Consider the following 16,225-nt stretch of genomic DNA (forward strand, 5'->3'; position numbering starts at 1 on the left):
TTATTTCACAGCTACAGGTTTCATTATTTATTTAGTAGCTCATCCAATAATTCTTCCAGCCCTGAACAACAGCTCCACTTCAAAAGAAAACCCACAAAAGCATTCAGGAAACTGGTAAGTGCAACATTTTGTGCATGTGCTTGTCAGGGACTGATACCTTGTGTTATCCACTGTTTGTTTAACAGAATCTTATCAATGATTTAATGAGCTGTTTGTTGGGTGGGAATTTTCTAAGAGGAAACGCCACAAAGACACAGTTTAAAAGATAAACTGTTGAATGGTAACACAGTAAGGTTGAATAGTATCTTCAGAAACACATTTATACGTGCTTGTTCACTTCCACTTACCCATGAAACAATGCACAGCCAACTCATGTAAGCGCTAACCCCGAAGCATACAGAATTACTCAGTGACATTGTGCAAGAGTCTAAAATAGACACTTGCTTTACCTAAGTGCATGCTCCTCCCAAGCCCCTTTGCATATCAGTGCAAGCTTTGGGGAAGAGCTTTCATGAATGTTGAAAATGTACAACTGATGTCAAATTTACCACCCCAGCTTTTTCAGTTTGTCTTTAAAATTAACAAAATTTCCGCTTGTAATACTTGTGCGTTAGAAACGGTGCGCTCATGCCCAGCTACTGCAGTCCGGCTTTTCACAACTTTACATGAGAACTTTTTATCACAGTGGCGCTTTCTCTAAAGCACCAGGCAATCCTTACCGGAACAGCTCAGATAGCGGCACAGAAAGCGGCCAGGTGCACGGCACAGAGCAAATCAATATATTAACGTTAGCAGAACCGACTACCTATCCCTATTACTTACAGGAGGATAGGTAGAAAGATAAAACAAATCCATAATGCCTTAAATATAGTGGCATTCTATCTTCATTTATGGGTATTCATTTTCATTTCCTGGATCCTACTGTGAATGCTTCCAGCGGACTGCACAATTGCTACAGTTTAAATATGTCTTTATAAATAGAGTTTTTGCTCAGTGTGGGGACACTTGGTTTGTTCCCTGGCACTGAGCATTTGTTTCCCTGCACGTGTCCCTGCACCTCCTACAGTTTGGGATCTAAGAGCTGATGTAAAATATTTACAGACATTTAACAGCACTTATTAGTGTCTCTCTCTGCACATTCATGCTTGAGAAGTGGATTGCCAGGAGACCATCCCCAGGCACAGGGAAGAAAGTCTCCTAGAGCACCTAGGAAGGGACTGAGTAAGGAAGATAGACAAGCAAGCTAGGACAGATTCAAAGAATAGATAAATTTCTATTTGCAATTACTCTTTTCTCACCTTCCCATGTACTACAGCATTTCAGGATCTGACCTTCAGTGAATATAAATACTGGAGAACAACTTCACTGAGATAGTGATACACACATAGCAACCACAGTTGATATAAGCCCATATGCTTCTACTGAAAAAAAAGATGATAATGAAACAGCCCTGAGCTGGCCCACAGACATGATAAAAACTTATCAAATAAATCCTGTCCTATTAGAAATCAAATTCTGTTCAGAATACAGGCCTTTAGAGTGACTACTTGCTCTTTCTGGTGGTACTGTGGATCTTGCACAACCACATTCATGCTGCCTTTTGGTCATATTTGCCCTTCAATCTTAGTCACTCCTTAATGTTTTGAGAATGTCTCCCAGCACAGTCTCAGAGGATGCTGGTTTTCCACTGGACAATGTGGAGCAGACCAAAACTGGATACACAGAGAATCACACTGATGTGGAAGGAGCCACAAGTTCTCCACCAGAATAATTCAGCAGAAAGAACACAAATTTCTGAATATAGATAGGCCTTATGAATAAAGCAGGAAAGCATTTTCAGTGAGAGCAAAAAATGCTTTTTATTCTGGGCATAACAGTCAGTTTAAACATCCACAGCTGTTTAAATGCATCTTATAATTTCCTTACAAATACTGCACACTACATGAAGGTATTTACATGTGTAGAAGAGCAAATTCCTTTGAGAAGTCACTCTCCATTGCAACAAAAATACTGTACCACTGAGGTGGAAGTTGTTAGTGTTTCTTACCAGTAGGTCAGTCAGCAATTCCATCTGTCTTTTTGACAATTTGTTCACAGCTTCCCAATTCCCTTGCGGTTTCTTGTCCAGTGAAAACCCCCTAGAATGCACCATGATTGCAGGTTTCCTTTTTTTTTTCCTGTGTTGTGCAAAGGCAAGCTACAGAGCCGAGGGTTTTTTTCCACAAGGCCAAATGCACGCTCCTTCACAGTTCCTTCCTATCACAGCTGATAAATTTCTGATTCAAGATTCAGAGCAGCTCCAGCCAAGTCCCTCAGCTGTGGCTCCATTTTAAGAGGGGTTAAACTGTCTCACATCTCATTGGTTTCAATGGGAGACAGAGAGGCCTGGCTCCTCCACGTTACATGGTCCATGTATGGTTTCTATAACGGAGCCAATTTCATGTACAAGATACACTGACAGCATTATCCAGTCTTTTTATTTTTAGTGCTTAAATCAAAGAATTCAAAAATGAGGAAAACAGTTTTACTCCATCCTCCATTTCTGTACCCTTTCAGATCCTCCCATTCCTTGTTAGCAAAAAGAAGTGTGTGATGCCGAGAGGGGCTGAGATACCGGTGTTAAAATTACTCCCTTTATATTAATATGCTGAATTCAGCATCCTAAATCTTTATCCAAATAAAGATTCCAAGAATGAAATGACCAGTGAGTGAAATCCTAATGAGCAGGAGAGGGCCCAGATTTCACCCCTAGAGCTCCTGAATATTCAACTCTCAAAGAGGAAAGGGGAGGTGAATACATTTTAAGGTATATTAAAATAATGCCCTTTAGAATAGATCCATGTCCAAAATATTGGCTAAATAATACAGTTTTAAGCAAATCTCCTTTCTTTGCTTTAAAAAATATTTTTAATACTTCAATTGTGTATTACTAAATAAACTGACAAAACATCTCAGAACTAACATAAATGTGCCATTTTAATGCCTTCTAATCACTCAAATCAGCACAAGATTTTTGTACTTGTGCATGACCTTCTTCAAATTATCCCTCCATTTTGGCTGAATGAGAATGAGCATGGGCTATTTGATAAAAAACACTAAGTGTGTGAAATGAGGGGCCCTCATCGTTTCTGCCAGACTCCTCTTGACAGAATGATGATAGAAGCATCACATCCCTGGGAGAGTAAATGCAAACTGACAGGAGATGAGCCTTTAGATGTTGAATATAATCTTGAATTGTGCTTGAAGTGTCTTATTATCTTGTCTTTTGATGTCTGAAGGGGTGGCTCATTGTTAGAAAAAGGAAAGCCCTTGCACATCTTTGCCATCTTTAAAAATTGTTTGGCCTTTAACAACTGCTTTTCCAACTAATGTCCATTTCTCCTGACAATAAATATGGCAGGTCGTCAGCAAGTGACAAACAATTTACTTTACATGCCAAGCTTTTATGTCTTTTGAGAGCTCATGTGGAAACATATTTTAAAAAGCCAGGAAATTAGCACCATTACAAATGTTAAAATGGCTGCATGTGTGGATTGCTGCGTGGTTATTCATTACTGCTACGTTTCTGTTTTAAAGTCCTGTCTTTCCTGTAATCAGACTGCTGTTAAAGTTCTTTATTTATCATTGACTAAAAATAGTCAATGAAAAATAAAGAGCAAGAGGCAATTTTCTTCTGCTCTAAAAAAAGAAGTATTATAGATAAAGTACACGGGTAATTCATAAAATCATATTTATTAATCATAACAAATCAATATTAGTAGCAATATGGCACAGTTTACCTGTACTGCAGATCCTCACAATCACACCACTGTTTTTCCACCTTCAAGCAGCTTGACTTTTTTTTCTTTTTTTTTTCCAACTTAAAAGTTTAATGACGAATCAGATCAATATGATTCCTTAGCAACTAAATCACAGGCACACTAGTTTTTCCTGTCACAGCACCAGTTTTGCGAAAGCAGTCAAGTTCTTTTTTCAGGCCTCCGTCACTCTGAGAATCCATAAGAATTCTCAAACGGATCATAAACTGTTACAGGGTTCAGGTTATTGTATCATTATAAAAACGTATTGATATAGTACAGATGACAAGACATGCAGCTCTTGTGCTAGTCTATTACAACCATCTGAATACCATAAGAAATATCAGATATAAACAAAATAAAACAGTCAGCAGTACACTGTCTTTTAGGGAACTTATTTATATTTTTTTTTAAACTCTTTTAAGCTGGTTTGAAATACTGCAGTTATATGAACATACAGAAAAGAGAATACAAAAACCAGAAGAATGTTTTATTAAAAATAAATAATGAAAAACCTGACCAGAGCCTAGAGGTTTTTTTTTTTCCTTTTTGCAAGAAATGGCCTGATTTTTCTCCTTATGATGAATGTTTCACATCTGAGTTTTCAGACAGAGTATAAAGCAAAACTCTCCTTCGTCTCCCTTCCAATCGAGCCCCAGAGAGCCAAACTGCCACTGCTGGGAGAAGGCACCCTGTACTCTGCACACCAGCCTTTACACCACTCAGGGTCTGCTGACACATGCAAGACTGAAATTTGTAAATTGCTATTCAAAATACACCCCCATCCTTTAACACAAATGAGACAGTGGCAATGTGAGAAAGGCTTGACCCCCAAACTCAAACCCTTTGAAGTCCACGGTCACAAGTCAGAGTCCTGCAAATCCGAAGTTGCTCACTTGACTAGCATGTTTCATCTGAGTAAACCTTTGCATCATCTGGTCCCCCTTTCATCCATTGCTTCATAAAAGCAAAGAGGTGTGGGGGCTGGGGTGAGCGGGAGAAAGCCAGACCAGCTGATTGAAAGATTTTTTTTCTTGTCAGCAACTGTTATAAGAAGGTTCACTGTGCTATATATTCACAGTTAAAATGAGAAAACTCTGAAAACAATGCATCAAATCCCAGCAAGAGAGCCATGCAAGAGTTTTCCCTCATACTCTTTATACCAATAAGAAAAAAACACATCAACTCAACTTATACAGATGCTTTTCTTGCTGGATATTATCACTAAGTTTACTGTGCTTATGACAGTAAAGTATATTCAATTAGTAGCAAAAATATTTTTTCTATTTTTTCATTTCCTGTTTTCTTTTAGCTGTAAATTCCATTTTTCCTTCATAAATATTTGTGACTCGCAGTCCAAATATTTATGATTTCAGGCAAGGAAGTACAAGAAAGGAGGAGAAATAGTAAACCTTTACCATCACAGTTGAGCCCAAATATATCTTCCTAATTTCCTTCTCCTCCCTTTAATCTCTAGCTGGTTTTGTTTTAGTAATAAGTACTATTTATGTTCCTTATTTTTTTTTAAATTATGATAATCCACTCTACTTAAAAACTTTCACACCTTAATGGAAGCTTTACTTACATTCCAACACTGACCTCCCCATGAGAGCAGAGGTGGAGTTGCAGAGCCTTAGCAATACTCATGGAATACACCTGCACAGCAAAGCAGAAACCTAAAGTAACCCTAGGACTGGTTCCATAATTCATCATTTGTTTAATATGAATGCAGGATAATTATAGAGTGGTTGCTTCTTCCTGTCAGTATGTTTCCTTGGCTGATTTTAGCTTCACAACATAAGAAACTATTGCAGAGGAGTGACCGAGACAAGTGGAAGCCCCAAACTGGCTTGCAAGTTCTGATAGAATGAATACCCCATAGAAATCGATGGTCTTCTGTGTATGTGATGGACAGTCCCCCAAGACCTGTCAGAATCCAGCCTCATGTTTATTCAAATCACTAAGGAAACATAACATCTCTACACCATGTGAATAAATCCTAATTGTATGCAAAAGAAAATACAAAAACTACCCCATGTAGTATTTGCTCAAGAGATTAGACTTGAATTCAAATTATTTTTCTTCCTCTCCAGTTAATACTGTGCTATCGCAAGAAATAATTACACATACTTAACAGTACAATATATTAAAATATGCCTTAAGGTATGTTAACTGAAAAGCAATTCTGGCTTCTTGATTAAACACAGGTTTTTGATCATCCTCTTCAAGGAACAAACTCCCCCAAACATTAAGCTTCAAACAAATCACAGAAGCCTAAAGACTTTGACAGATAGAAGCAAAATGCATTTTGCAACCGCCCATGACACAGCTGTATGTGTTTCCAGCTGTGTGCACACACCAAGCAGCAGAAGAGAGGGGAACAGCTCCAAGCCTGGCTGTAAGGAAGAAGGGGAGACAGGAACGATGTCACTTTTGTTTTTACCGATGTTCTACCTCACAAGCCTTGGTGTTTGTGGTGAGAATAACAGGCTAGGCTGTGTGTCCAATGTGCTCTGGGAGAGGACTTCCTTTTTAGTCTTCTGGAAGGCAACTGACTGCTTGCAATTCTTTATTCAACAACTTAAAATCAGTATTTTAAAAATGTGGGACCTCATAAAATCCTCAGACAGGAGGCTGAGCTAGAAAATTATTTAATAGAATCTCTAATGGTCACCAAACCATACAACCACCATTGCAACTGAAAAGACGTTCCTAAAAGCCAATATTATAAAAGTTAGTGTTACTGCCATTCTGTAAACTCCATGCTAGTTTTGAAAGAAGGAATCTAATGATAGACAGCTGTAGAAAATGCTGTGCTTAATGGAAAAAAAGTCTTTATTACTTACTTGTGTAACATTTAACTCTTCAGTGTAACATGAAATTGTCTTAGGACTGAGTTTTTTTATTGTATGAAAATAATGAATGTCATATTTCTGTCACACTGGGTCTTAATTTATATATAGCACAAATATATATATATTTTATATATATTTAACTATTGTAATCACTTCCAAGTAGTGTGATTACTCTGTTTTGTGAAATGTAACATTTCTTTAAGACGACTTCAAACTGCTCAGAAATTAAAATTATGGTTTACCTTTCCGAAAAAAGGGCATCTGAGAAAAAAAAAAACAACTCCCACTTTCCTAATAACCCTTCTTGTATATTCTAAAATAAAACCAGAAACCCAAATTTATTTTAGGCATAGACAAGCAGTAGTTTAATGTTAAAGAACATGTTTTAGAGTGCAGGGGTGTGCATTGTTCATTGATTTGGTAGATATAGATATCCCTGAAATCTAGAGAACAAACCCAATTTCAGTCTCTCTGAAAACAGCAGATTCTACTTAGCCAGACAGGATGAGGTACTATTCTTCTCTAGATTACCTCTGCTTTCAAAGTAAAAGGGCTTCTGAGAGCATCAAAGCAGTATCACAACATAAAGCAGGGCATGTCACAATACAAATCTTTCTTTGTTTCATACTGATATTGATTTTGATTTTTAGATGGTGGCAAAAGAGAAAAGCAAGACTTTGCGTTTAAAAACATCCAGCCATTTACATGAAAAAATAATTCCTGTGGAAACCTGCAAATTATGACACATTTTATACTCGTTTTGTCCCTGTTTAGCATTAATTTTCTCATTTCATCATTTGAACGTAGCTGCTACCTCTGAGTTTGTCAGAATTTTTTTTGTAATTAGCAAAATAATGTTATTTTGTTAGTACTAATGGTAGTACTAGTGGTAGTCATGTAAAAAGTCAGAAAATAAGCCCTTTGTGAAAGAGACTTTAATATATTGAATATGCAATTAACTCAAACTATAAAAACCCATAAAGCTGATGTTCCCATCCTTCGACTATCTCTCCCTAGAAAAGGGACCACAGACGATGGATCAAACAGAAGAAACAGTTTCACAAAGAAAAATAATTAAAATAAAGAAGAACCTACAAATGACAGAAGGAAAAAAACCTAGGAAGACAACACAAGGAAAACCAAGCTCTACACAGGATATTAAAGAGAAAAAATGAGCCACAGGAGAATGGCAACTGTTACTATGAGCTTCCTACAGCTACCTCTACCTTTGGATATTTTTAAAAAATTTATTAACCTGACAGCAGGAAACTTTATACAGATTGCCCCCTGACAGGGTGCCAGTTTGGTATAAGCACTTGCCGCCTCTTTGTTTAGCATAGGGAAATCAAGAGAGGTGTTAAGTGGTGCCATGTGTACATTTGGGCAAATCTAACTTTGCCTCCATCTGCCCCATTTGCACATTCCTATGGAGAACTTGATTAATCATGTGAAATCCAATAGAAACGTGCCATTATCCTTTCTTTTCACATTTTCTTCCTTTTTCAAATGTGCAACTGTCTGATCTATTATTAATCTCAAAACACAAACTGGCAAGGATCTCAATCAAAGAACCTAACAGTTCTTTCACAAATTACCTGTTTACTGTCTAGTAGCCAGCAAGTCCCCTTTGAAACAGCCAGCCATTTACGTTGCTTTTAAACGAGTTTGTTGCTATTTTTAGAGCTTCAAAGACAGAGAGAAGAAAGATTAATTAAAAATGAACCATTTGTCATTCAGCCATACCAATTACATACTAGGATTTAATTCTTTTTTTCCTTCCCTCTCTAATGTTAGTTGTTCTGTGTATAAATACATAAAATCAGACTTCAAGCCTTATTTAAGAAATGCATAACATATACCTTTAAAAAATTCACTATTAACTTAAACCAACTTTTGTTTTTCTTTGTTTTGTCTGTCTTTGTCACAATTCAGGGGCAGCTAAAAGAGTACTCTTTATTTTCATACAAGCAGGAGGATTTATTAGTAGGGCTGCAATACCTGTCATTCATCAGCCCAATATTGCTTTCATCAAAGGTTAAGGGACTAAAACTCTGGTCTCCTCAGAGCTGAAATATATGTGCTAGCACCAGTACCACCACAGCCTGAGCTACCTTGCAATACCTGAGCACAGCAGGAAAGCTGATCTGAGGATGTATTTTCTATCTTACCATTGCATCACAGTTTGTGTTTAAATAGTCACAATGTCTGTTTAGATTTTAATAGACATTTACTCCCCATTCACAAGTACATGCCCCAGTGACAGAGTAAGAATTCTGCCAAGAAATCAGATAGCAGCATTATGCAGAGTAATTCAAGTTCCTGTTTACAAATACCTATTTAAAAATGCTCACGTCAAATATATCCTTCAGAAATAACAATCACATAGCCAGATCTCTGGGTTCTTTAAGAATTTACTCCTTATTTAAGCACGACATCACTACATTTTAGAAAATGGATTTACAAGCCTGTATGATGACTCAGTCCTGTAAACATGCCACCCATTGATATTTCTCATTGACACAGTCTTTGTAATTAAATAGGGATCCTAATCAATAGATTATTTGTTTTAAGGAAAGTATCACACATTCAAGCATTAGCAGGATCAGTCCTATGGCATGAATAAATGATAGTGTCTTTTAGAACAAAGCATCTACAACGTGGAAATTACTCAGTAAAATTATGTGAAGAGAGAAGAATTTTTATATGCAGATCAACCATATTTCAGATGTTATGTCTGCAGCATCTAAAGTAAGGCTCTGATTTCAATATACTGACCATTTGGGCCATAAACCTTCCTATCAGAACAGAAATATTCACTAAAGCTTTAAAATGCATCAAAAGCAACAAATACACATTGCTTTCTTCCACTGAAATTACCAAACCTTAGAAAAGTGGTCCTGACGGGCAGAGATCCTAAAGGCCTTTAAAATTTGAGGATATAACCAAACCGCTGAGAATCATCCTTAAATACGCTGATGAAAGAAAAGCTCATAGTCTGAAGGCCCCCACAGGCTAGATACACTGTTAAGGATGATAATGTAAGCTTCCTCACAACAACCTGGCAATGACCTCTGCTCTGACCTGCAGAGACCACTGTCTCAAGAGGTAAAAGACAATTTAGTCCTTTATCCTTTGTAACTGAAATTATTCCAGTGCCATAAATTCTAATCAAGGCAACTCCAATTAAATATATATATATATATATATATATATATATATATATATATATATATAGCATATGTTTCTTTAAAGAGTAACACAAGGAATCTACTAGCAAAACATAACCAGAAGCAACTTCTACCTTGTTTCTCTGCAGCATATACATGTATGGTTATATAGAAGGCTTCATACAGTTCTGAAACATAGGTAACAATGTGGGAAAGGAAATTAAAATCCCAAAGCCAATACAGAGGTTTGAAAATAAAACCTTATTTATTTAAATGTAGATTCATTTAACTCTGGCTCCATATTTCAAGCATACACAGCATTATGAAAAGATCAAAAGCCCACTAATGAACCAAAGAAAACCACAGTCATCAGATCCAGCACAAGAAACTTAAGATTTAATTTCACTGGAACAAAACCTTGCCAGCAAAAATAATAATAATAAAAAAAAAGGTTAGCAGTCAATTTCTTTTTCTGCCCTGCTATAATTAAATAGGAAACACTTCTACTCCAAAATCAGAGGCTTGCTATTGCCCTTGCAATACTTACAGCTTTATTTATTTTTTGATTCATAGAACTACAGACTAAATCTCAAAGAACAACTTTTTATCATACAGTAGAATTACCTTAATATGCAAGTGCCTGCACTTCCAGCTTTTTTTTCCCCCATCATCTAATTATGTCACCAATTGCCTTCAATTAAGCATTAATCAAGGACTGGATCTAACTCCAGGAAAGTCAACCTCAGTCCACAGGGGGTTTTGATGCTTGGATCAGCCACTTAATTCTTGGAATTTTTACCATACTGAGAATTTTATATATGACATACCCTTAGTGTCTATACCAGTTTTTGAATCCCAATCGTTTATTATGCAGCTAAACATGAGGGGTAATTTTTTTCTTCTAAGACTCTTTTTTTTTCAAAGCAATACTTCATAATTTATACTCAAATTGTTTGAAAATACAGTAAAAAAATGATAACTAGGATTAGTTAAATTAGGATCAAATCCCAATGTGTTTATTCAAGTGAAACCACTACTTAACATTAACAAAAGCTTTCTACAGTAAGACGGGTGGCATTTTGCCTGGGCAAGTATTTTGAAGGATATTGCAGAGTAAGACAAGTTGATCTGAAAATGACACAGCCAGAAAAGTCAAGAGCCATACTCAGTTTCTATGTTACTTAACTGCATTATATGGTTAAAATAGGAGATATTACTTCACAAATATTTTTAAAAGTAAATAACTCACCACAAGATCGCTTTCAAAGAAACTTCAGCTCATACTGTACAGCAAAACTGGGATTTCTGTAGCCAAAACACTGTAGCTGTGCTAACCCACATTTCAAAGCTGTACTTTTGAAGTAATGAGTTTCAGGACAGATTCCTTTACCAACATTTTGCACCGCATTTTTGACCACTTTTTCTACTCATTTCTGGTTTCATATAACCTCAGTATCAAAAGTCTTTTGCATGTAGGTATGCAAATTCAATATAGTCCACTAGTATAAAAGCACAAGGAGAGTATTACAGACTCCTGGACTATGGGACAGCATTTTCTTTCAAAATGAAACAAATTTTTTAAATTGGAAAAAAAAAATCACCACCATCAGGAGAAAACAAGACAGCAAACAACAATAAGGCACAACCCCTCTAATCACAGCAGCTCCAGTCATCACTCAAAGGGAACAGCTGCACCACAGTGACAAAGTGCATCTTCCCAGACACCTGTACACCAGTTTCAGGTGGAAGCTATTTCAGATTGTCAGAACTTATACTTAATCCTGATATTTCTGAGACTTTAAATGCTGAAGCGTTTAAAATTCGTTTGTTTTGTCGCTGATAGCAAAGCACCCATAAGAGAAACAAAAATTTAGTGCATCTCTTAAAAAATAAGTACAATTAATTGTGCTCCTGCCCTTTCCTCACTGTCAGCAGGGATTGCTACTGAAGAGGTATCGTTTTGACAGGTAAGAAAAAACAAATGCCCACTGTTTCTATGGCATGCAGTGAAATACCAAAACAAGGAAATTTGAGAATAAGTAGGTGAATTATAGGCAAAGGTACAGGTGAGAAAGGCAGGCCTTTGCAGAAATAAACTCTTCCATTAAAAGAAGCTAAGCAGAATGTGTCCGCTAAAAGAAAGCTCTTTGCATCTCATCATTCAACTCTGTTTATCTATATGAAAATAAGACTCGTGAAATATTGCTAACATTAACAAGACACACAAATGCTGGTCATTCATTCCAGCTAAATCAGTACATGATTTTCACAAATCCTTAAAAAAATATGAAAAGTAGCAGTGTAGAAAAACTTTGTTCTCTAGGGACCTGTCTCCTCTTGACTTTCTAAAATGCTCCTCCCTCACCTGCTTAAGAGATTTGGGGGAAATTTTCACACAGCATGTATTTAATGTTATATTTTAAAAATATATTTATTTTCTCTGATTGCATGAAAGAAGGTTGAAGGAGAAAGCTGTCATTCTCCATTCCAATACCTGTCAATATGTTCACAAGAATTTAACTTAAGACACTGCAAAGAAAAGTACATAGCATGCATTCCTAACATGCTATTCATAACATTAAACAAAGAGAAAAAAATCTTTAGGGTGGTGATGTTCCATATTTTTCAGAGCTTTAAACACAACTATACTTAATAATTTTTAGTGTTTACTGCAAATCTGTCTTAAGGGATGCATCTGTGATATAACAACTAATCACCTTTTTTTACATTTCTCAATTTGATCCTCAAATGTATCAAAATTGCCCCACTCCTTTATTTTTTGTTAGAAAAATTACTAAAATTGACAAGGGTTGTTGCTAATAGATCTGTAGAATATGTCATAATTGTAATAAAACTGCAATAAATGGCACATAAGTTCATACTGAGGCAGTTGGACTATTTTACCTACTTTTGTTTACTTGGGAACATCTTTTTAGCAGTATAAGAATCAGAGTAGCAAACATCTTACACTTGCCAATAGAAAAAGCACCAAATATGAATTTCTAGCTTTTTCACTAGTGTTTTTAGTGAGATAAATTATATTTTCAGCCCAGAAGGAGACAAGATATGGTTACACATCATTTCTATATCACACACGACAACTCTAATGAAAGTGTCTGTGTATATTTCACTACTACTGTAAAACATCCAAATGACAAGGGCTCAAAAAATAACCCTGCCTTTTATTAGAAGACTTGCCTGATGTAAAAACAAACAAATAGACATTTCACTATCCTTAAATTAAAAGCTCATTTTTTGCTTTGTATATGCCTTGCTGTATTTAATACGTGGACCCCAAACATCTGAGCAAATAAAACATATAAACACAGCTGAAGATATTTATATTACTCTAGATAACTGGTAGCCCTTTGAATTCCAGACATTTAATTCTTTCCTGGATGAAATGGGCTAAAATAATTATTATATGCTTTTTGAACGTTCAAACTGCTAATGGAAATTATGCTTTCCATGGAAACAGATTACTAAGAGGGTGCTTAAAAATGGATGTGATACTCAGTAACGGTCATTACTACAATCCAGAAATTAAATTTTTGGGGGGGTTTAATTATTATTTTTCCTGCATCTGTAGTGAAGTTATTTAATAAAACATTCTGCGCTGTATCTGTCAGTAATGTGTAAAGAATATTATAATACAAAATTGCATGTGTTCTTTTGTTTTAAAAAAAATCTTGCAGCTCTTATTGTAGGTGGAATACTGAAATCTGAACACTGCTACAGATTTCCTTGCAGATTATGAAATCAAAAGTTGAATCTTAGAAAATGGGCTCTCACCCTCTCTCTCTTAAAGCTGCATTCCCTTTAAACAAGATCTTTTTCCTTTTGACTTCCACCTATAGAATAATAGAAAAATAAGTAAATGCTCCATTTTTATCAAGGTTTGTCTCAGGTCACAAATAGAAATAATTAAAAGGGACTTCTTCAGGAGTGCAGTCCCTCTAAACCCAAAATGTCACAACGCACCATACAGTGCTGCTACAGCTCAGACACCTATCAACATCTATCACTCAAGCACGCGCCTCAACAGCTCTGCTCCCTTTTCTGATTAGAGATCAGAGTTGCTTGAGTTGGCTTACAGGGTGTCATCCGTTTGAATGACAGATGTCTGTGTTGGAGTGCCATTCCCACTGCTTTTGTTTTGATTGTGAAATGTTACACTTATCTGGCACAATTTAGGCTATTCCAAAATGAATAAAAATTTAAAAGGTAATTTCTCTTTTTGCAGGTTTGAGGAGAAATATTTCATTTCTAATTTAAATTCCAAAAACATTAACTCCACGTGCAGTACCCTTGCTAGGCTTTGTTTACTCAGAATCAAGTATTCTCCACAAGAATCTTTCAGTTGTCTTCAGCAAGATTTATTTTTACCATAAAAAAAATTGTAACTTTTCAGTCGAATCAAGCCTCAGAAAAAGCTGGTAGCATGTGATACACACCAGCACCTACCACAATGATTGTTAAAGTACTCCCAGAAAATGATACACAAACATACATACACACATTATTTTACGTTAAAGTTAATGGTTCTAAAAAAAATCATAAAACATCTGCAACGTACAACTTGCACCAAAGATGTCCATTGTTAACAAAAGTTTTCAGGACTGATGCTGTCATTCTGGTCACCAGTTCCAATAGGAGCAGAGGGCTGTGTGCCTGCATGCTCCAAGCTACTCTTTCCTACTTACAAGAAAATTGAGCGAACAAAAAAAAAAAAAAAAAAAAAAAAAAAAAAAAAAAAAAAAACAGGGGGAGATTGCTCTTCCGGACAACATGGTAGCAGTGAAATGAAATACCTAGACAGACTTACCGAAGAGCTTGCTGGGAGTGTCCTCGCTGTCATTTGATTCCACAGGCGCAAGCAAGGGCTCATTCAGCTCGTTGTCTGAAGTAGCTGCCTTGTCCTCACCTCTCAACTCTGCATTCATTTCACTCCGCAGTGACAGCAAGGGCTTACTGACTTGTCCAGCTATCATTGGATCCTAGGATGGGGGGGAAAAAAGAGTGAGGGGGGAAAAAAGTGGCAGCTTTGGTGTGCGTATACTCTCTCTTCCACTCCCTCTCCCTCTCACACACACACATACACACACACTCTCTCTCTCTCTCTTATCTCTGCCTGCTCCTGCTGTTATTGCTGGCTGCAGTCAAGTGAAGAGCTATTACAGATCCAATGAGTTTTCCATTACTCCCCACCCTATTAAAGCTCAACTAGCATGTGAGAGATTCAGGATGCTTTGGAGAAAAACTTCTATGAAAGCAACATAACCAACACAGCTTTAATTGTGGGATGTGCTTTTTTTTGTGTGCATGTTTTTACACCTCACCCTGTCCTTAGCATAGTAAGAGAAGAAATTCCTATATGCTCTGATACCACAGAAGAGGAGCCCCCTGTGAGCGCTCCATAGTGATTTAAAGAGGCATCCTCAGCTGTATAACATTAACAAAAGCAAATGCACAGTTTCTAGCATTCCAGCATTTCTACTAAAATACACAGCATCAAATAGCCATTTCATTACATACTTTTAACAGAAATACGGTTTTCTTCTAACTGTTCCTGTCGTTGGGATACCATGCTCCAAAAGTCCATAAAGACACAAATACACATTTTTCTTTGAAAATAAAAAACACAGAAACCATTTTCTAAAACATACAATTAGGGAAGATACTTACACATACAGTTTGCAATTATTCTTGTGTTTGCAACATTATATCCCCCATAAAACATTACACACATATACAGATCTAAATTTTTTTCTTGATGATCAGAATCTGTTTTATCTTCTGCTCATTGAGGACGTTTGGGGGTCAGGCATTACTTCCAAGCACACACAGTTATTCCGTTTGCAAAATAATAAGCATAATATCATGACAGCACATAAAGCAGAGTTTAAAAAAACTAAAAAAAAAAAAGAAAAAGAACAAGTGACCTTGTTGCTCTCTCTGGCAGCTATTTATTGCAAAGTTCATGCCTAAATGGTTCTTATGCAGAGAACAGGTGACCAGCGAGCAAGTAGGTTGGCTAGCATGTTCCCTCTGTCCCGTCCTCACATTGGTCGATGTTTGCCTGTGGGTTTTTTAATGTATTCATGTCTGAAAAGTGAATTTGATATGACACATGATAATCTATGAAAATGTTAATCAATACAAATAGTTTAAGCTGTCATCAAATGCACTTCTTTAGTCAATACTCATATTGCCGAAAACAATGTCACTGTCACCAGGGCTTAATTTGCACAGCACTTAAATATTGGACTCTGTGCATCAATGCACTCCTCTTCAAATACTGTAGGTAAACACATTTTCTCCCTATTTAAGGCTGAAGCACTCAGCACGCATTTAGTTGAGCCGAATCCTCCCTTTTGAATACCTTGATAGGTCCACTGGAGGGCAA

General features: G+C 36.5%; 1 protein-coding gene across 2 annotated transcripts in view; it reads right to left on the bottom strand.

The window, feature by feature from the left end:
- POU6F2 (POU class 6 homeobox 2) overlaps positions 1-16,225 on the bottom strand; it is a 307,385-nt gene that overhangs the window by 232,230 nt on the left and 58,930 nt on the right. For both annotated transcript variants that reach the window (XM_062498125.1, XM_062498133.1), the window contains exon 2: positions 14,645-14,816. In XM_062498125.1, the coding sequence (XP_062354109.1) occupies positions 14,645-14,816 (172 nt within the window). The remainder of the gene's footprint in view (positions 1-14,644; positions 14,817-16,225) is intronic.

Source organism: Cinclus cinclus, chromosome 1 (genome assembly GCF_963662255.1).
Source record: "Cinclus cinclus chromosome 1, bCinCin1.1, whole genome shotgun sequence".
NCBI lineage: Eukaryota > Metazoa > Chordata > Aves > Passeriformes > Cinclidae > Cinclus > Cinclus cinclus.